General features: G+C 42.3%; 1 protein-coding gene across 1 annotated transcript; it reads right to left on the minus strand.

Annotated features, from left to right (window-relative positions):
- Window positions 1-816: 816 nt before the first annotated feature.
- On the minus strand, window positions 817-2,226 carry LOC124985571 (putative sperm motility kinase W). The gene has a single exon (XM_047554303.1). The coding sequence runs from the start codon at window positions 2,224-2,226 to the stop codon at window positions 817-819; it is 1,410 nt and encodes a 469-aa protein (XP_047410259.1).
- Between the last annotated feature and the right edge of the window lie 18,777 nt (window positions 2,227-21,003).

Here is a 21,003-nt window from a genome sequence, read left to right on the forward strand (position 1 = left end):
CCCCTGCAGGCAGGCCCACCCTATACCCTGGCCCTCCTCTGCCTTCCCTGCAAACAGGATGAAGGGGATGATGCCAGAACACTCTGGGTCTCTAATGCCTTCTCAGATGTGATTCCTCCAGCAGTGACACCCTCTCCACAGACCGCAGGGAGGGATTCCTTCTGCCAATGGCCACTGGATCAAACTCAGTCACATCTACACTGGATCTAAGGAAAATCTCCATCCAACTGGGTTAAGGGGAGCAAGTCTCCAAGGCTCTAGGTCAAAGCAAGTGAGTGCTCATCTACACTGGCTAGAGAAAGAAACCCTCTACACCAGCTAAGGCAACTGAGGCCCCATTTACAATGGCTCTTGGGGAGCAAATCTATCTACACTGAACAGGAGAGGGAGGCACAGGGGTCCAGGCCTGGAGAGGACGCCTGGTGGACTCCAGCCTCACTTGGAACAGCCTCCCCCCATTTTTTTATATCAGTTTTCTTTTTTTAATTGTTGCAACATCAACTTCACTATGCAATTTGAGAGGAATAGATTTATTAAGAAATATCTCTGCCATCCCAGGAGCATGGGAGAAAGGACAGAGAAGAGCAGAGCAGGGGAAGTACCCCAGGTAGGGGCAGGGGAGACACCTGATGTCCAGGTAGATCCAGATGTGCTCCTGGTTGGACTCCAAGTGGAGAAGCCCGAGCCAGTGAGCACACTCAGTCCTGCAGCTGTTTCAGTCCTCGTGACCAATGTCCACATAGTGACAACAGCATCCACGGAGCAAAGGGTCCTCTGGCTGGCTGTGTGTTCGTTTGGTCCGTCTGAGGTCTGAATTTAGATAGGAACCACCCGGTTTCCAAACTTAGCAGGTCTCTGGTCTCCCTGTGTCTCGGCCTCGTCTTCGTAACAGGAGGGTATGCAAGAGCACAGTCGGCGGAGGCAGGCGGCGATCCTCTGCCTCACCCGCTTCCAGCGCTTCCTGTGGCCCTGGGGATGGGCTGTGGTGGCATCTTGGGAGACATGGCTGTCGGCTGATATGCAGGGTGTGGGTGATTCGCACACAGAGTCAGGCTGGGAGGCTAGGCTGGGAGTGGGGGTCTTGTCATGCAGGAAGCGGAGTCTAATGGCAGGGACGCTGGAGCTTCTCTCAACCTTCTGCCCTGACTCTTCGGCCTCCTCAGGTGGCTGAGGTTCACAGGGCAAGGGGGAGGTGTGTAGGGCAGGCTCACTCGCCCTCCTCTTTGGGAGGGCAGGGGACACGGAAGGATCCCTGGGGCACGGCTGAGGCACCACCCTGCGCCTCACAGGCTTCATGCAGCCTGTCCCCTGGCTTATCTGCTGCTGCACTAGGAGATACGCAGCCATGGCATCGTCAAACCTCCTCTTGGATAGAGACACCCAGGTAGTGTATGGGTCGAAGCCCATGTCAAAGAGGACCGTCAGTACTGTGGGGTCTGAGAGGCCGGGGAGGGGCTCGTCATGGGAAGATGAGTTCTCCTCACCCTGACTCAGCCAGGGGTCCTCCAAGATGTCCCCTACCGAGAGCCTGCTTTCAGGGTCCTCTGCCAGGATTTTCGTGACCAGTTCTTGTGCTTCAGCAGACACGTGCAGGGGAAATTCCAACTCTGGGTACAAGATCCTAAGCAGACGGTTCCCAGTCAACATAAAATACAAAATGATACCCAGTTTCCAGACGTCCCCGGTGGGGCCCTGGAGAGAGCCCCAGGACTCGTTCTGCTGCTGCCCAGGCTTGACAACGGTGCTTAAGCCAAAGTCGATGAGTCGGATGTCTCCCCTGGCATCCAGCACAATGTTCTCGGGCTTCAGGTCTCCATGCACGATGCACATCTTGTGGCAGTAGCACACTGCACACGTGATCTGCCTAAATAGTCTCCTGGCCTCCTCTTCCTCCTGCATGCCCCCATCCGGGATGAAGTCAAATAGCGATCCCCTGCCTCCATGCTCCATCACCAGGTAGACATGTTGGTCGGTTTCAATAACCTGAAAGAGCTGGATCACGTTCGGGTGGTTCAGGGTCATCAATGCCCGTTTCTCAGAGCGGGCCAAACTCTTCCCCATTCTCTTTTCCAGGACTTTCACTGCCACCTCTGCTCCAGTGAGCAGATGGCGGGCGAGGATCACCTGACCGAATGCCCCATGCCCAATGGCCCTCAAGACCTGGTAACGGTCTGTGAAGGCCTCCTCCTGCACCACTACACTAGTCTCTCTACTCTTCCTAGCCATCCTAAGCAGGAACACCCACTAAGGATGCTAGCTAAAAAAAAAAAAAAACCAAAACAACAAACCAAAAGCAAAAAACAAAACAAAAAACCCAAATCAAAGAACCAATCACCAAAGACCACAGCCACCAACCGCCAACCGCCAACCACCAAACGCGCTAACTATCTGGGAGTCCGACAGGTCACCACCAAGAGCTTCCTGTACTTATGGACAAAGACCCAGCTGCAGCCACTCAGTTATATACCTGGTGTTTGACATTCCCTCACAATGGCTCCTTGTGAGGTCAGAGCAAGAAATGACCCAGTCAAGCATGGGCATCTCCCTTTGGGTCTAGGACCTTTCCCACTTTCACAATAATAATAAGAAAAGACTCCAAAAGCTTTTCAATTCAATGAGTTATGGAAATGGATAGTATTTCTTAAAAATTAAATTTTGTATGGTACTTCAATGGACTTTTCATTTCAAGTCTAGAAGTCTGTCATAACTTTGCCTTTGAAAGATTTCATTATATGTACACTCAAGGTATTCACCTTCTTTATTTCCTACTCTGAATAATGGGTGTCAAAAGAATGGTAGCACCTCACTCACATCATGATAATATATAATGCTCTGTTCCCTAAGACACTCTAGGGCACAGTATGCACACCAACGGAGTTGAGGGGGAAAAGGGTTCATCATAATTTCTCCATAAGGTCCTCATCCGATCTCTCATAAGAAACCCTGGAGAAAAACACAGTGGGTTGAAATACTCAAAGTGATAAAGGACAAACCCTGGAAGCCAAGGATCTTAGAAGCAGTAAAAGTGTCCTTCCCAGAGGGGGAAGAGATGGAGGCATTCTAAGAAGACTGGGTACCTTCATGCTACTCTAACCAAATACCTTAGACTGGGTAATTTATTAACAAATTAACTGGCCCAAGTTCTGTAGCCTGGCAAGTTCAAGGTCAAAGCACTACTTTGGTGCTGTATCTTCAAATGATGGAAGGGGAAGAGGGTGGAACAACTCATTCCCTCAAGAACCCTTCATCCTTTTTCTTTCCTTCTTTCTTTTTAACATATTGGCAACTCAACCAGAGCCCCTCTCACTTTAAGCAAGTGCTCTGCCACTGAGATACATCCCCAGGATTTTTATTGTGAAAAAAGAGTCTTGCTGAGTTGCTCAGGCTGGGCTTGAACATGTGATTCCCCCTACCTCATTGTCCCAAGTAGACAAGCTTACAGCTTCCTGTGGTTTTACAATGAGGTGTTCCCCAAAAGCTGCTGTATTAATGCAGGAATTTTGAAGGCAAAAATGACTGGATTGTGAGAGTTGTACTAATCAGACCCTCATAGTTCCAATGGACTAATGGGGTGGTTAGTTAACTGTAGGCAGGTAGAACCTGACTGGAGAAGGTGGGTCACTTAAGTAACACCCTAAAGGGCGTTTCTTCCATGTATCTCCTTCGGCTCTATCTACTCCATTTTTGTAGTGAAAGGAGCAGCTTTCCACTGCTTGGCCCTTGACTCATGTGCTGCCTCATGTTGGGCCCAGAGCAATGTTTTTAGCCATCTATGGACTGTGACCTTGAAAGTATGTGCTCCAAATAAAGTTTTCATCCCTAAGTTGTTCTAGTTGGGTAGGGAGGTTACAGTGCTAAATTATGCTGAAAAATAGAAATTGGCACCAAGAAATAAGGTCATTTCTATGACACCTGGACCACATGAATCAGAAACCTTTGGAGATAGTTTGTACTAAGAATTTTTTACACTTTAAAGCTGAAAGTCTGAAAAGTTTTGGAGTATAATAAGCAGAGCATAATGAGCAATTAATTCTGGGAGAGGCTCAGAAAACCAGCATACAATAGGATGCAGACCCTAATAATAAAGTTTCAAAGGAAATGAAGACTATGTGAAATTGACCTAGAGGCCATGTTCATTGTTTTCTGTCAAAGAACTTGATTACATTTTCCCCATTTGTTGAGACTCTGTTTTAGGCTGATTAAAGCAAGGGACTAATTAATCTGGTGGAGGGAATTTCAAGACAGCACAGCATTCAGTCACTGGCATGGATATTGCTGGCAGATTTAAGCCAATTAACTGTGAGAATGGGCAGCAGCAAACAGACCTAAAGGATTTTCAAAACTTTCAGCATGGACAGAAATGCACATGCAATACTGAGGCTAAGGAAGATGTGCTTGTGGAAGAGATTACAGATCCTAAAGAAATGCTAGGTTCTTTGCACGAACAAAATAGGGAAGATGCCTTCAGGGTACCTCAGGAATTTGCAAGACCACACCCACTGAGGGTAGTCGCAAGATACAGAAGAGAATATTTCTTTGAATAGAGATCCTGGAATCCTCTGTTGACCCAGAGGATACCTACAATGTTTTTTCACCATGCTAAGGTACACAGACCCTCAGAGGCGAGGCCATGTTATTCTTTTTTTTTTTTTTTTTTTTTTTTTTGGGTGCCAGGGATCGAACCCAGGGCCTTGTGCTTATAAGGCAAGCACTCTACTGGCTGAGCTATCTCCCCAGCCCCCCATGTTATTCTTGATTCCACACACAATGCATATACTTGCTACATTTCTGACATCAGTGAGATGTGCAGTGCAGATGTACAGGACCAGCATTCTCTATATTACTGAAGTTGTTCTGCTGTATGCACACATCAGATGATTTCTCTTTCTCATGTTAAAGGAACCCTTGTGGGAACCACAAAGAAATCCCTGGAGAACAAAGCCAAAATGAAAGGGATGAGAGTTCAAATGTTTCACTACAAAAATCAACTAGATAAAAGATAATCATAGAAGGATGAAAGGTATAATGAATCAAGTGCTAGCCCTGTTCTTTTTATAATGGCACAAGTTCCAGTGAACCACTAGCGCACTCTGCTCTCCTTATAAGGACAATAGTGCAACAGTACCAACATCCCACCCTGCTCTCCTTATAAGAAAGCAAGTCACACTGAACCAATAGCTCATCCTATTCCCTTATAACCCCATCTTGGGGTGATTATATCATAATAATGCCATTTCTGAAAATAGATTCCCTTTTCTTAAGTCTGGGCATAAGTTGCAGGGATAGGTTGCAACTTAGGTTGCAGGAATATAATTCAACCCATATCACTATCTATTCCTATTTTTCTAAGAGGTTTTTATCCATAGATGTGATTTTTGCTACACTTGTCAATGAAATAGCTTATTATATAGGGATTTTCATGTCTATTTCATGATGGACTTTGGCCAACCAATCTTGGGTTTCTTCCATTGTTTTATTTTGGCACCATCTTTTCTGATTGAATGATCTGGTAATGCCATCCTCTTAAAATCAGTTATGAATTGCTTTCTGCTTTACTGCACTGTCCTCTGATGCACTTGCCAGCAAGGAAGCAAAGGAATTCAGAAAGCCACCCACACAGCACACAGGGGCAGAGAACAGGGCCATGTGCTTTTTCTTGGCACTCACCCTTAATTTTTTGACCAATGAGAAAAAAATACAGCTGTGAGAACATCAGTGAACCTTGCTTAACTACTCTACATGTTGAAAGTATGCTTAGAAGCCAGGAAAAAACTGAAATTCCACAAAAGATAACTCCAAGGATGAGCAGAGAAATGCAGTGCTTGCAAGCTGCCCAGGCCCTCACAGAACAAGAGAAAATGGAAGACTTGATATTATATATTTTTTTGGTACAGGGGATTGAACCCAGGGTTGTGCTACTATTAAGGAGCTACATTCCCAGTCATTTGTATTTTTTATTTTGTGATAGAGTCTAGCTTATCTGCCAGAACTGGCTTTGAACCTGAAATCTTCCTGACTGCTTCTAGGATCTTAGGCATGTGCTACTGCTTCCCATGGAACATTTGATATAGAAGTCTTAAAAATGTGTATCATACACTGTTTGAATTTCAAGAAATCAAAATAACTACCTGTTCATTCCAGCTTCATTCCAAGCCTACCAGTGCCAGTGCCTGTTGCCTCAGCTGGCAGGAGAATGACTGCTCACAGACAGGTGTGTGACTCCAAATCCATGAGTCCAGCACTGGGCCAAAGACTAGGCATCCAAGTTGCAGCAGTCATGGTCGCCTGAGTGTCCCAAAGGCATCTGAGCCTTAACCTGGTCTCCTCCTGAATGTCCTAAATCAGTCACCAATGGCATGGCTCAATGTCTTCCCAAGACAGCCAAGGCCTGTGCTGACCCTGGCACTCTATTAATGCCATATTGGCCTTAATTCTCCACCCAGCATGGAACACTCACTCATGCTGCATCCTCTGATGAAGGCTCCAGATCCCTCTTCTTGATTCCAGCTTACCCTCCAGGCTCAGACTTTTCCCAAGGAATCCTTGCCTGCTCCTAACCCCACCCCATCCCTAGATGAGCTCCATATTGCCTCCTCTGTATCCTCATTGCATCTTGCCCATGTATATAACAGTCTGACAGTAAGCTCTCTGACTTTCCCCCTGGCTTAACATAGATTTGCTGATTTTTTTAATCTGAAGCACAGAATGATAATTAGAGAAATTTTGTAGAAGGGAGGATGTGTGGATTTTGCCACATGTCCTAGATGAGGAAAATTGAAGCCCTGAGAAGCATTAACCTGTCAGGTCAATGCCACAAGGCCCTGGTGCCTCAGGGCCCAGCGACTACAGAGACACATTGCTTCCCAGAAAATTAAATCCAAAAGCAACATGTCATCATGAAAAAAAGCTTTAAAACAAAACAAAATATTTTGAAAGCCCAAGACCTCACTTATTATTACCAAACATCCTAACCCCCTCTAAAGTCACCAACTCTTCTTCCTCTTAAAGAATCAATTGCATCCCTATACATCAGTGATGAATCTATTGAAAGAAAAATTAAGAAAACTATCCTATTCACGGTAACCCAGAAAATAAAATATTTGGGAATCAATTTAACAAAAGAGGTGAAAGACCTCTATGATGAAAACTATGGAATACTAAAGAAAGAAATTGAAGAAGACCTTAGAAAATAGAAAGATTTCCCTTGTTTTTAGATAAGCAGAATTAATATTGCCAAAATAACCATGCTACAAAAAGCACTATGCAGATTTTATGCAATTCCTATTAAAATTCCAATGATGTTCTTCATAAAAATAGAAAAGGCCACCATGAAATTCATTTGGAAAAATAAGAGGACCAGAATAGCCAAAGTAATCCTAAGCAAGAAAAGTGAAGCAGGAGGCATCACAATACCAATTATAGTTCAGAGCTCTGAATTATAGTTCAGAGCTGTAGTAACAAAAAAGTCATGGTATTGGTACCAAAACAATTCAACAGAATAGAAGACACAGAGATAAACCCATGTAAATAGTAATCTCACACTAGACAAAGGTGCCACAAACGTTTGTTGGACAAAAGAAGTCTCTTCAAAAATGAGGCTGGGAAGACTTGACATTCATATGTAGTAGAATGAAATTAAACCCTGATCTCTCACCCTGCACAAAACTCAACTCAAGAGCGGTCAAGGACCTAGGCATTAAACCAAAGACCTGTGCCTGCTAGAAGAAGAAGTAGGCCCAACTCTCCATCATGTTGGCTTAGGAACCAAATTCCTCAACAAGCAAGACTCCCAAAGTGCAAGAAGTAAAATCAAGAATCAACAAATGGGATGGTAGCAAACTAAAGTTCCTTCACAACAAAGGAAATAATCAAGAACATGAATAGAGAGCCTACAGATTGGAAGACAATCTTTGCCAACCACATCACAGATAAAGCATTAATCTCCAGAATATTTAAAGAACTCAAAAATCTTGACAACAACAACAACAAAAAAAAAACAAAAACAAATAACCCCATCAATAATGGGCAAAGTAATTGAACAGGCACTTCACAGAGGAAGAAATACAATCAGTCAACAAATATTATGAAAAAATGTTCGACATCTCTAGTTAGGGAAATGCAAATTAAAACTACACTGAGATTCCATTTCACTCCAGTCAGAATGGCACTTAACATGAATACCAGTAATGAAAAACATTGGCAAGGATGTGGGGAAAAAGGTTTACACATACACTGCTTGTAGGACTGCAAATTGATGCAACCCCTCTGGAAACAGTATGGAGATTTCTCAGAAAACTTGGAATGGAATCACCATTTGACCCAGTTATCCCACTCTTTAGCATATACCCAATGGGCTTAAAATCAGCATATTGCAGTGACGTTGCCACATCAATGTTTATAGCAGCTCAATTCACAATAGCTAAGCTATGGAACCAACAGATGAATGAATAAAGCAAATGGGATATGTGTGTATGTATATATATATATATACATATATATATATATATAAAGCAAAAGTGATGTGTGTATGTGTATATAAATATATGTATATACACACATACATACATATGTATACATATATTTATACACATACACACACACACACACACACACACACACACACAGTGGAATATTACCTGGCCATAAAGAATGAAACTATGGCATTTGCTGGTAAATGAATGGAACTGGTGACTGTCATGATAAGTTAAATAAGCCAGTCCCAAGAAACCAAAGGTTAAATGTTCCCTGCTGTGCTGATGGTAACACAAAATAAGTAGGAGGAATAGAAGTTCATTGGATTGGGCAAAGGTGAATGAGGGGAAAGGAGGGGTGGTGGGAATAGAAAAGACAGTAGAATGAATTGGACATAACTTGACTATGTTCATATATGAATACACAACCAGTGTTAACTCCACATCATGTACAACCACAAGAATGGGAAGTTATAATCCATGTAGGTATGTCAAAGTACACTCTACTGTCATATATATCTAAATACAACGAATTAAAAAAATCTCACTGATTTTATACCTAAAACTTTACTGACTGTTTGGCATTCCATCCTATGCATGTGATATCAATTTAAGTATGATCCTGTTACTGAACACCTGGTAAATTTCTAACATGATTTCTTATTTTAAAAACTACATTTTAACTAAATTTCTGTCCATATCTGCAAGCATATCCTTAGGATAAGCTTCTAGAAGTAGAGTCAGAGGGCTATGATCCTGCCCAGGTTTGACATGCCTCCTGTCTCTTTGTCTGAGGATTTACACAGGCCCCATGCTCATAGCAGCATTATTCATAAAGAGGGGAAGCCACCCAGGTGTGCCTCAGGAACCCGAGTTAAAGAGCGACAAGGAACACAGCCTCCCTCTAGTCCACCATCTTGGATCCTGCCAAATGCATATGTAGTTTCAAGTTTGCAAGAGGAAAAGAGTTCTGCAGATGGACAGGGGTGAGAAGAGCACAGCAACATCATGGACTTAGCACCACTGGACCGCACGTTTAACATGATGAAGATGTAAATATGAGGTCATATATATTCACCATAATTTATTCATAATGATCAAAGGCCACTGGCTAGAGTTGCTTCATCCTTATCCTGACCCACTCTTCTTACTCCACTACTGATTTAGCAATTTTGAGAGGTGGTCTGCGATCCCAAGGACAGCCATGAGGTAATCACTGTGCTAAGAAGCCCTGTGAACTGGGGAGCTGGTCCCCAGAGGCACTCAGAGAACCAGCAGCTGAGGAGGGAACATGGATTGTCCCAGGCAAAAATCATACTTGGCGGCAAACCTGCAAGTCTTCAACAGCTTCTTGATATGAAAAAGTTGCTCCTGGAAGTCCTAGGTGAGGAGCCAAAGGAGGGGAGTTAGATACGGTCAACAGTACTGGCAATGTACGTGTCAAAGTGAGAGGTTACTTCTCACCACTGAGGAATGCCACCCCTGGAGAAAACAAGACTTTAAAGCAAACTGTGTCTATAGCAGGGATTTGGAACTGAGTCCAGGGATCCACAGAGGGTCCTGGATGGATCCAGGTTTTGTGGAGCCTGAAGTTTTATACAACTTTGGGACTTTCCTCAAGAAAAACACAAACTATGTAAAGTGTAAAAATTCAGAATGGGGCCTTGGAAAGGAGGCTGTGTAGATGAGGAGCCCCAAAAATCAAGCTTCATTGACTTCACAGTCCTCCTGCCTTTCAGAGGCCGCCTGGGGATGCCCCAGAACTAGAGTGAGGTACGTTTCCTGCCCTGGGACACTTAGCTAGACTCACTTCCCCTGCTCACCTTCGCCATGTCCACTTCCTTGACTTTTGCACACAGGTTCTGGCTGACACTCAGCAGATTGAAAGTGGGTTGGTGCTATTGTTCCCAAAGGCTCGAGACCCCACAAAGACCACCAGAGACCATGATCAATGCAAGCAACAAAGAGTCATTTATTAGCAAGCTCGAGCCTGGTCCTCTGCGTCCTTAACCCGTGACGCTAAGAGAGAGGCCCCAAGCCCTCGTTAGCAGGGTTTTTTTTTTTTTTTTTTTTTTTTTGCGGTACTGGGGATCGAACTCAGGGCCTTGTGCTTGCGAGGCAAGCACTCTACCAGCTGAGCTATCTCCCCAGCCCCAGGGTTTTTATAATGAAAGGCAAGCAGTTTTACAGTGTTCTTTTAATTGGTTAACATTTGAACAGCTAAACATTAGTCCTCCTCTGGTTGGGTCCCGCCAATCTATTTGATTCTCATTGGGTCCTGCCAGAACTGAACGGTCCTAGTGGAAGAAGGGAGGAGGGAAGGGGTGAACTATGCAGGAGATGAGTCGGGGCTAAGCCCCGCTCCCGTCCTTGACAGATAAGGTCTCCAGGCAACCGCACATTCCTCGGACAAATATCTCTTAACAACCTTGGTAAGCACAGGGGCCCAGCAGTCCTGTTTGTCCTTGAGACAGTTAGCAGCACAGTTACCACCCTGCTCTCAACAGTGCCATATGCTATCCCCAGCTGTTTGGAGAAATTGCTGACGGGGTACTTCCTGAAGTCCCACATCATCAGGATCCGTGCAGGGATGCAGGACTCTGCATATGAGTGGCAGCAGTCTCAGAAATACTTCCCCAGGTATTCACAGTACTGGAGCCACTTCACTAACTCTGCCAAGCACATCAGAGACTGAGTGTCACACCAAGGCTGGAAGTCCATCCAGATCTGCCTGCCACCTCCAATTCTTGTGCAAGGTTCACAGACTCCAATGACTGTTTTTAAGGTATAAAACCATACTTGACCTCATGGCAGCTGGGAAAACTCTGGCAGGACTTGGGAATTTAAATTGTGGCCATTCACAAGCTTTGCTATGGGGGAACAGATGTTGGAAAAATAGAAACCTCCCAAAATACTCCTGGATTAGGAAGGTGCACAAAGCAAACTGTAATGCAGCAAAGAGAACATTCCATTTGGGTTCTGGAAATCTGGTTGGGAGAGAAGACTCCACCTGTCACTAGCAGGAACACCTAAGACAGATCAGAATCTCTTCAGGCCAACTGTCCTGAAACCACAAAATGCAACTCAGAACTGGATTCAAGATCACACAGGAAGAGTGCTTTGTAAATACTAAAGCAGTACACATACAATGCCAGGAAGCAGCATCCAAAAGAGTTTCCTGACATGTCAGAGAGAAAAATACAAACCTGAAAAAGGATGAGAATAGATCATACGTGGAAACAAAAGGAGATAACCAAGAGACATAAAACTAATCTACATAATAGTTGAGGGAATGCATATTAAAGCAGTGACTCTGTTCTCCTCTGTAGTGTCACACATCTAGATGATCCAGGGCAGGTGAGGTGTAGGGAGGTGGCTGCTCATCCCTGCTGCTGAGGGAATGACCTTTTAGGAGGACATCTCTGGGACACGCTTCACTGTTACATGTGCAGCAGTAATCCCACTTCCAAATCCTAAGTCAGTGCATTGGCCTGAGTCCTTTCATAGGATGAGTTTCGAAGGGTTCCCTCCTTTTCTATTTCCTAGAATACTTTGAGAAGTATTAGAATAAGTTCTTCTTTGAAGGTCTTGTAGAACTCGGCTGAGAATCCATCTGGTCCTGGACTTTTCTTGGATGGTAGGCTTTTAATGGCTTCTTCTACTTCATTGCTTGATATTGATCTGTTTAAATTGTGTATGTCCTTCTGATTCAGTTTGGGAGGATCATATGTCTCTAGATATTTGTCATTGCTTCCATATTTTCTATTTTGTAGGAGTATAGATTTTCAAAGTAGCTTTTCATTATGTTCTGTATCTCAGTGGTATCTGTTGTGATATTCCCTTCTTCATCACAAATTTTAGTAATTTGAGTTTTCTCTCTCCTTCTCTTTGTTAGTGTGGCTAAGGGTTTGTCTATTTGTTTTCTTTTTCAAAGAGCCAACTTTTCGTTTTGTCAGTTTTTTGAATTGTTTCTTTTGTATCAATTTCATTGATTTCAGCTCTGATTTTAATTATTTCCTGTCTTCCACTACTTTTGGTGTTGTTCTGTTCTTCTTTTTCTAGGGCTTTGAGATATAATGTTAGGTCATTTAGTTGTTGACTTTTTATTCTTTTCTGGAATGCGCTCCATGCAATGAATTTTCCTCTTAGTACCGCTTTCATAATGTCCCAGAGATTTTGATATGTTGTATCATCATTCTCACTTACCTCTAAGAATTATTTTATCTCTTCCCTGACATTTTGTGTTATCCATGCTTCATTCAATAGCATATTATTTAGTCTCCAGGTGTTGGAGTAATTTCTGTTTTTTATTTTGTCATTGATTTCTACTCTCAGTCCATTATGATCTGATAGAACACAAGGCAATATCTCTATTTTTTTTTTGCATTTCCTAAGGGTTGCTTTGTGGCATAACATATGGTCTATTTTCGAGAAGGTTTCATGTGCTGCTGAGAAGAAAGTGAATCTGCTCATTGATGGATGGAATATTCTATATATGTCTGTTAAGTATAAGTTATTGATTGTGTTATTGAGTTCTATGGTTTTTTTGTTTAGTTTTTGTTTGGAAGATCTATCCAGTGGTGACAGCACTGCGTTAAAGTCACCCAGAATTATTGTGTTGTGGTCTATTTGATTCCTGGAATTGAAGAGGATTTGTTTGATGTACATGGATGCACCATTGTTTGGTGTAGAGGAAAATGGGGTGGGAGGGGTAGGGGATGGAAAGATAGTAGAATGAAACAGACAGTGTTACCTTATGTATATTTATGATTACATGAATGGTGTGAATCTACAGTGTGTACAACCATAAAAATGAAAAGTTATACCCCACTTGTGTATAATTAATCCAAATGCAGTCTGTTAAAATTTTTAAAAATTTAATAAAACAAATTTCATACATACACAGTCTAGATGGCCACCAAAAGTCAATGCTGAGTATTTCTGGACAGTGGGTGAGAGTGATTGGTGCTCTTCATACTTTTTAATTTGCTGAAGTAAACAGGCACTATTTTAGGAAACCTCTGTCATAAAATGCATCGACAAACAAGAGGTGTAGAGATGAATGTGACAAACATCCCCACAGTGACCACTAAGAGGAAAGCGGTCCAGCTGGAGTCTCCTAGGTGCCCCTCCCTCACACCAGGGTCTAACTGAGCCCGGGTGGAGAGTTGGGTATTTATCATCCTTGATTTGACTCCTGCCTCTTCTCTTTCTAATTAGCATGACTTGAGGCGAATACCAGGTGACATAGTCACTGACCTACACTGAGAGAATTAATGAAATAATGATTGGGAAAACAGCTACCACAGCACCAGCACACTGCAGATTCTGAGTAAGGTCCCCAAAGAGTGGCCTTGAAAATGTCCAAGGCCCAAGGGCCACAGGAGCAACCTTTCTCCCATACTTCCTCTGTGCCATACACAGCTTGAATGTTGGACATACCTTCTATCAGACTTGAAACCGTGTGAGGCGGGGACTGTTATTTCCTTATTTCACTGATGAGAACACAAATAATTGGAGTCAAGTCAAGGCAGGGGAAGCAAGCAGGAAGCAGGCAAGCAGGATTCTAATCCAGGCCTGGGCCGCCATGCCCACTCCTCCTGGGCTGCATCTGGTGAGGGAAGGGGAGGAGTTGGCACCCCTGCATCTGCCCACACTATCCCTCAGGCCCAGGGCACACGAGAGCTGATTTTTAAAAGCAAGTTAATACAGCGGGTCCTCACCGTGGGCACTGGTGTGCTCCACAAGGTGCCGTGGTGCTGAATTAGCCAATGCTGAACCCCTGCTCCTGGGGAAGACAGGCCAGGCACTTATGAGCAGCCGGTAATCACACTTCCAGCAACCGATCAATTTATAACCTTATTTCATGTATATTTCTGTTTAAAGACACCCTAGTTAATATTTTTTTTATTCTTAACATTGAATTCAGGCCAAAAGGTCTATAAAACCTTTTTCTTTGTAAGAATAGTCATAACCTTATTTTTGCTTAGGGAAAATTGCACCCCAGCACTATACTCAGGGGTCATTTTAAGCAGTGAAATCACTGATCAAAAAAAAAAAAAATCTAAAAGTATCGCAGGAAGTAAACCACAAAAGGTATCTTCTGGCCTCTGCACTCTACATTCCTGATCAAACTTGGCAAGAATGGAGGAGAAAGAAGGAAACAAGGGGCCAATAGATTTTCCTTATGTAATTCTTCTTCCCTTAAATCTAAAACCCCTAACATCTCAATATCTATTCACTCATTCATCAAACTTCATTGAATCCATACCAAGTGTTATACTACCAATACAGTATAAATTACGCTCATCTCTTCTGGTCTCCTAAGACTTTTAATTAAAACAGAATAAAACATCCTAAAATTGTGGCTCTCAGCTCTCCAGGGACTTTTGGAAATACCTGGAGACATTTTCATTTGTCACCATTGGGGCCTCTGACTGGCGAGTGATGCTACTAACTATCCTACAAGGCACAGGACATTCCCCACAACAAAGGCAACAGCACCAAAGTAGAGAAATCCTGCTCAAAGAGACAACTGCTCTTCTATTGTGAAAAGTTAATGACATAGAAAAAAGAGGAGGAAAATATTCTAAAACAGGGTTGTCCAAATAGAACTTTCTGGAAATGTTCTATATCTGTGCTTTCCAATACCTTAGCCACATATTACATGTGACAGTCGAGCAAGTGTGAGTAAGGAACTGGATTTAAATTTTACTAAGCTTAAATTTAATTTTACATAGCCACATGAGCAAGTGGCCACCATGTTGGGTACAGAAGTTCTAGAATTCAGCTAACTAAAGAGAGATAATTAAATGCATGCTGTGAAATTCAACTAAAATCTGAATGGAAAAATTATCCATAATTGACATTCTAAGAGCAACAAATGAAAATGGACTACTAGTAGACAATATTGAATTGTTGATATTTTGGGGTGTGATAATGGTTTATCATCCTCATTATTAGGATAAGCTGAAATAGTAAAGGGTGAAATGTCATGTTCAGAGTGTGAGATTGGAAGAGACTTAGAAGAATGATAATTAAATTCAATGTGAAATTCCGTAGTGGTTTCTGGAACAAATAAAGTACAGTAGTGAAAACCTGAAAAAAAAAATCTGTAAAGTCTATAATTAGTGGGATTGGACCAATGCTAATATCTGAGATTTACTAATCGTACTATGATTACATAAGATGTTGACATTGGGGGAAATGGAGTGAAAGGGATTTGGGAGCTCTCTGAACTATTTTTGCGACACTTTTATAAGTCTAAAATCATCTCCAAATACAAAGTTAAAAGCAATTATCCCAAGAGCAAGAGGAAGATTGCAGGAAAAGCCCAAAATTGTTTGTATAGTTTTAACATCATCTACGATCTGCTCCTGCTTACCTCTCAGCACGTGTTCTCTCTCATTCACACTCTCCAGTCACACAGGGCTTCTTTTCAGCTGCCACACACACTCTGTGCATGATGAGCACCCACCTTCCAGAGGACAATCCCTTCCTTAAACCTTTCATTCCCAGCAAACCCGCCTCCTACCCCAGCCCAGATTAAGTTCCCTTGCTGTAATGGAGTTTTACTCAGCCACAAAGAAAGATGAAATTATGTCATTTGCAGGACAATGGATGGAACTTGAGACAATTATGTTAAGGAAAATAAGCCAAACTCAAAGTCAAGAGCCATTATGTATTCTTTCATATGTGGAAGGTAAAGAGGAAAAAAAAATGTAGAATGTGGGGACATCTCATTAAAATCAAAGGGAGATCAGTAGAGGACAGGAAAGGTACCAGGTGGAGGCAGGAGGGGACATAAAGGTGAAATACTGGGGAGTAATTGGCCAAATTATATTGTTATTTTGTGTGTATGTACAAATATGTAACAACAAATCTCACCATCGTGCACAATTATAATGCACCAATTAAAAAATATGGAAAAAAATTGCTTTGTTGTAAATCCCACAGAACTCACCCCTTTCTCTTTCCTACCACACAGCACCCTTGGTTTTCCTTGTGTGGCTGATGATTATGTAAACTCCATGAAGAAAAGACGATGTTTAAGATTTGCCACCGGAGAGATCCAAGATGGCAGACTAGAGGGAGGCTGCATTCCTTGTTGTTCCGTAACTCCGGTTTCAAGCAGAGGATATCTGTTTCTTGGTGAGGAAGTTTTTGCTGCTTATCGATCCCCTGGTGTTTACCCCATTTGTCTGCTATGATGACCCTGCAGTCTGCCAGCATATTGACGCCTTTTTTGAGTGCAGATTGTTCACTGTCAGGCGCCTATCATCCGCCATTTGCCTGCCTCTCGCCTGTCCATCACCTGCCTTACACCTATCCATCACCCAACGCATGAGGTTCACCTCCCGATCGTCTGACAATGGTCAGCAAACTGATCACTGACCGCCAGTAGAGCACCAGTTGCCTGGAAGTTCTCTGTCACAGTACCTGCATGTTTGACTACACGTGGCTGCCGCCATTTTGAGACAACAGTCAGGCCCCATAGGACCCCTGGCCGGACTCACTGAGCGCCGTCTCCAGGATCCCTCAGCCCAACTGATCACTCCCTGCCTCTGGGACACTCACATCGACTGACTGCTCCCTGCCACCAGGACCCCCAGACCAACTGACTGCACCCTATCACCGGGACCCCAGACCGACTGATTGCACCCGGCCTCCAGGATCCCCGCAACCACACCAAACACACTGGATCTCCAGGACTCCTGACTGACCAACCGCATCCTAACTCCAGGACATCCAGCTGACCACGTCCACCCCTGAACTGAAGTTCCCCATTTGCCAACACATTTCGCAGCCAGAGCGGCCATCTTGGATAATATAGGAAGCCATAGCTCCAATCTTTAGGTGGGGCAAAACCCATCCTGAGAGTCTGCTGGAGGCTTGAAGCTCATTGTCAGGTACCTCTCATGCATAAGGCTACTGAAGACAGGGAGGTTTCATTACTATGTGAGTGTTATACTTTAGATTTTCTTTTTTCTCCTTATTGAAAAAATTTAAGTTTTTAATTCTTTACTTTTCTTGCTCGCTTTTCTTTTTGTTTATCTGTTCCCTCAGAGTCTCTTTCTCCCTTTTTTGCATGCTAACATCCAATTTCTTTTGATTACACTCTCACCCTTTCTATTTTCTAGAACTTCTGTATATTTTTTTCTTATCCCATTAACAGCCACATTCTCCATCCCTCTGCATCCTCTTTGTCCTCCATTAGAAACTACAGACCTTATTGCAAACCTGTTTGTTTTACTGAAGATAATATTTGAATGCATTCTGTTTATTATGACAATTTTGTTATTGTCCTCATAGGGGCTACTTGGGCTAGGATTGCATAGTGTCTGAATTGGGCACTTCTAATATTGATCTCCCCTTAAAGACAGGGTTTAGGAAACCTATAGGGCCACTAAAGCCTATAGGGGGAAATCTGCAATACCCCAGATCTGCACTGCTAGAGGGAAAGATACATGAACAATATGAAAAAACAAGGGAAGAAAATGATCTAAACAAACCTACATTCTATATTAATAGAATCCAACGACAGTATGGTAGAAGAAATGTCAGAAAAGTACTTCAGATTATACATGATTAAGATGATTCGTGAAGCAAAGGATGAGATAAGAGAGCAAATGCAGGCAATGAATGATAATACCAAAAAGCTGAAAGAGCACCTGCAGGAAGTAAAAGATAATTTCAACACAGAGAGAGAGATTCTCCAAAAAAACCGAACGGAAATCCTTGAAATGAAGGAAACAATAAACCAAGTAAAAAACTCACTGGAAAGAATCACCAAAAGATTAGACCACTTGGAAGACAGAACCTCACACAATGAAGACAAAATATTTAATCTTGAAAATAAAGTTGCCCAAACACAGAAGATGGTAAGAAATCATGAACAGAATCTCCAAGAACTATGGGACATCATGAAAAGACCAAATTTAAGAATTATTGGGATTGAGGAAGGCACAGAGATACAAACCAAAGGAATGAACAAACTATTCAATGAAATAATATCAGAAAATTTCCCAAACCTGAAGAATGAAATGGAAACTCAAATACAAGAGGCTTACAGAACACCAAGTGCACAAAATCACAACAGATCCACACCAAGGTACATTATAATGAAAATGCCTAACATTCAAAATAAAGATAGGATTTTGAAGGCCTCATGAGAAAAGCATCAGATTACATATAGAGGGAGACCAATACAGATATCAGCAGACTTCTCAACCCAGACTCTAAAAGCTAGAATGGCCTGGAACAACATATTTCAAGCTCTGAAAGAACATGGTCGCCAACCAAGAATCCTATACCCAGCAAAAATAACCTTCAGATTTGAAGATGAAATAAAATCCTTCCATGATAAACAAAAGTTAAAAGAATTTACAAATAGAAAGCCTGCACTACAGAATGTTCTCAACAAAATATTCCATGAGGAGTGTCAGGGACCAAGAGGAAGTTCTCATTCCGAGAACGTTCGATGAGCGGCAGCCCAGGAAACATTTTGCTTTGCTTCGCACTGCGCGGTCACCCTGCAGCTGACAGCTGACGGATTCACGGCGCGGGCCCCTCCCGCCTCCTGGCTGACAGTTCTAACAATATGGGGCCATCCCTGCTTCTCTTCCAGGATTTCACCTTCCTGCTGGCGTGAACTCATCTTCCCGCCAGTGCGAACTTGCACCCTATCAGGAACCCAATAGAAGAACACAGCCAACCAGCCTGCACCTCGTCATACCCCTCATTCCCTCAGGATATAAATACCCGTGTGAACAATAAAAATTTGCAGCTTGATCAGAACTCCTGTCTTGCTGTCACTCCTTGTGTCTCTTGTCCCTTCATTCCTTCTCTCTTAGGTTCGCCGTCCTCGTTGATGTCCCGCGGGTCGGGACAGAGGAGGAAATGAAAAACAACAATGGAGGTCAGCAAAGGGAGGAACTACCTTAGAGAAAAACCACTCAAAGGAGAAACCAAGCCAACTTAAAAACCAAAAATGAGCCAAATGACTGGGAATACAAATCATATCTCAATAATAACCCTGAACGTTAATGGCCTAAACTCATCAATCAAAAGACATAGACTGGCAGAATGGATTAAAAAGAAAGACCCAACAATATGCTGCCTGCAAGAGACTCATCTCATAGAAAAAGACATCCACCGATTAAAGGTGAAAGGATAGGAAAAAACCTACCATGCACATGAACTCAAAAAAAGCAGGGGTTTCCATCCTTACATCAGATAAAGTGGACTTCAAGCCAAAGTTACTCAGAAGAGATAAAGAAGAACATTTCATACTGCTTAAGGGAACCATAAATCAGGAATACATAACGATAGTAAATATTTATGCCCCAAACAATGGTGCATCCCTGTACATCAAACAAATCCTTCTCAATATCAGGAATCACATAGACCACAACACAATAATTCTGGGTGACTTTAACGCACCACTGTCACCACTAGATAGATCTTCCAAACAAAATCCAACCAAAGAAATCATAGAACTCAATAACACAATCAATAACCTAGACTTAATAGACATATACAGTGGATATTAGACATATACAAGTGGATTCACTTTCTTCTCAGCAGTACATGGAACCTTCTCGAAAATAGACCATATGTTATGCCACAAAGCAGCCCTTATGAAATGCAAAAAAATTGAGATACTGCCTTGTGTTCTATCAGATCATAATGGAATGAAATTAGAAATCAATGACAAAATAAAAAACAAAAATTACTCCAACACCTGGAGACTAAATAATATGCTATTGAATGAAGCATGGATAACAAAAAACATCAGGGAGGAGATAAAAAAATTCTTATAGGTCAATGAGAAAAATATACAACATATCAAAATCTCTGGGACACTATGAAAGCAGTACTAAGAGGAAAATTCATTGCATGGAGTGCATTCCAGAAAAGAATGAAAAGTCAACAACTAAATGACCTAACATTACATCTCAAAGCCCTAGAAAAAGAAGAACAGAATAACAGAAAAAGTAGTAGAAGACAGGAAATAATTAAAATCAGAGCTGAAATCAATGACATTGAAACAAAAGAAACAATTCAAAAAATTGACAAAACAAAAAGTTGGTTCTTTGAGAAAGTAAACAAAATAGACAAACCCTAGCCACACTAACAAAGAGGAGAGAGAACACTCAAATCACTAAAATTCGTGATGAAAAAGGAAATATCATGACAGACACCACTGAGATACATAACATAATGAGAAGCTACTTTGAAAATCTGTATTCCAACAAAATAGAAACTACCGAAGACACTGAAAAATTTCTAGAGACATATGCTCCTCCCACACTGAACCAGGAGGGCATATACAATTTAAACAGATCATTATAAAGCAATGAAATAGAAGAAGCCATTAAAAACCTACCATCCAAGAAAAGCCCAGGACCAGATGGATTCTCAGCCCAGTTCTACAAGACCTTCAAAGAAGGACTCATTCCAATACTTCTAAAAGTATTCTAGGAAATAGAAAAGGAGGGTACACTACAAAACTCATTCTATGAAGCTAATA

This window comes from Sciurus carolinensis, chromosome 5, assembly GCF_902686445.1.
Source record: "Sciurus carolinensis chromosome 5, mSciCar1.2, whole genome shotgun sequence".
Lineage (NCBI taxonomy): Eukaryota > Metazoa > Chordata > Mammalia > Rodentia > Sciuridae > Sciurus > Sciurus carolinensis.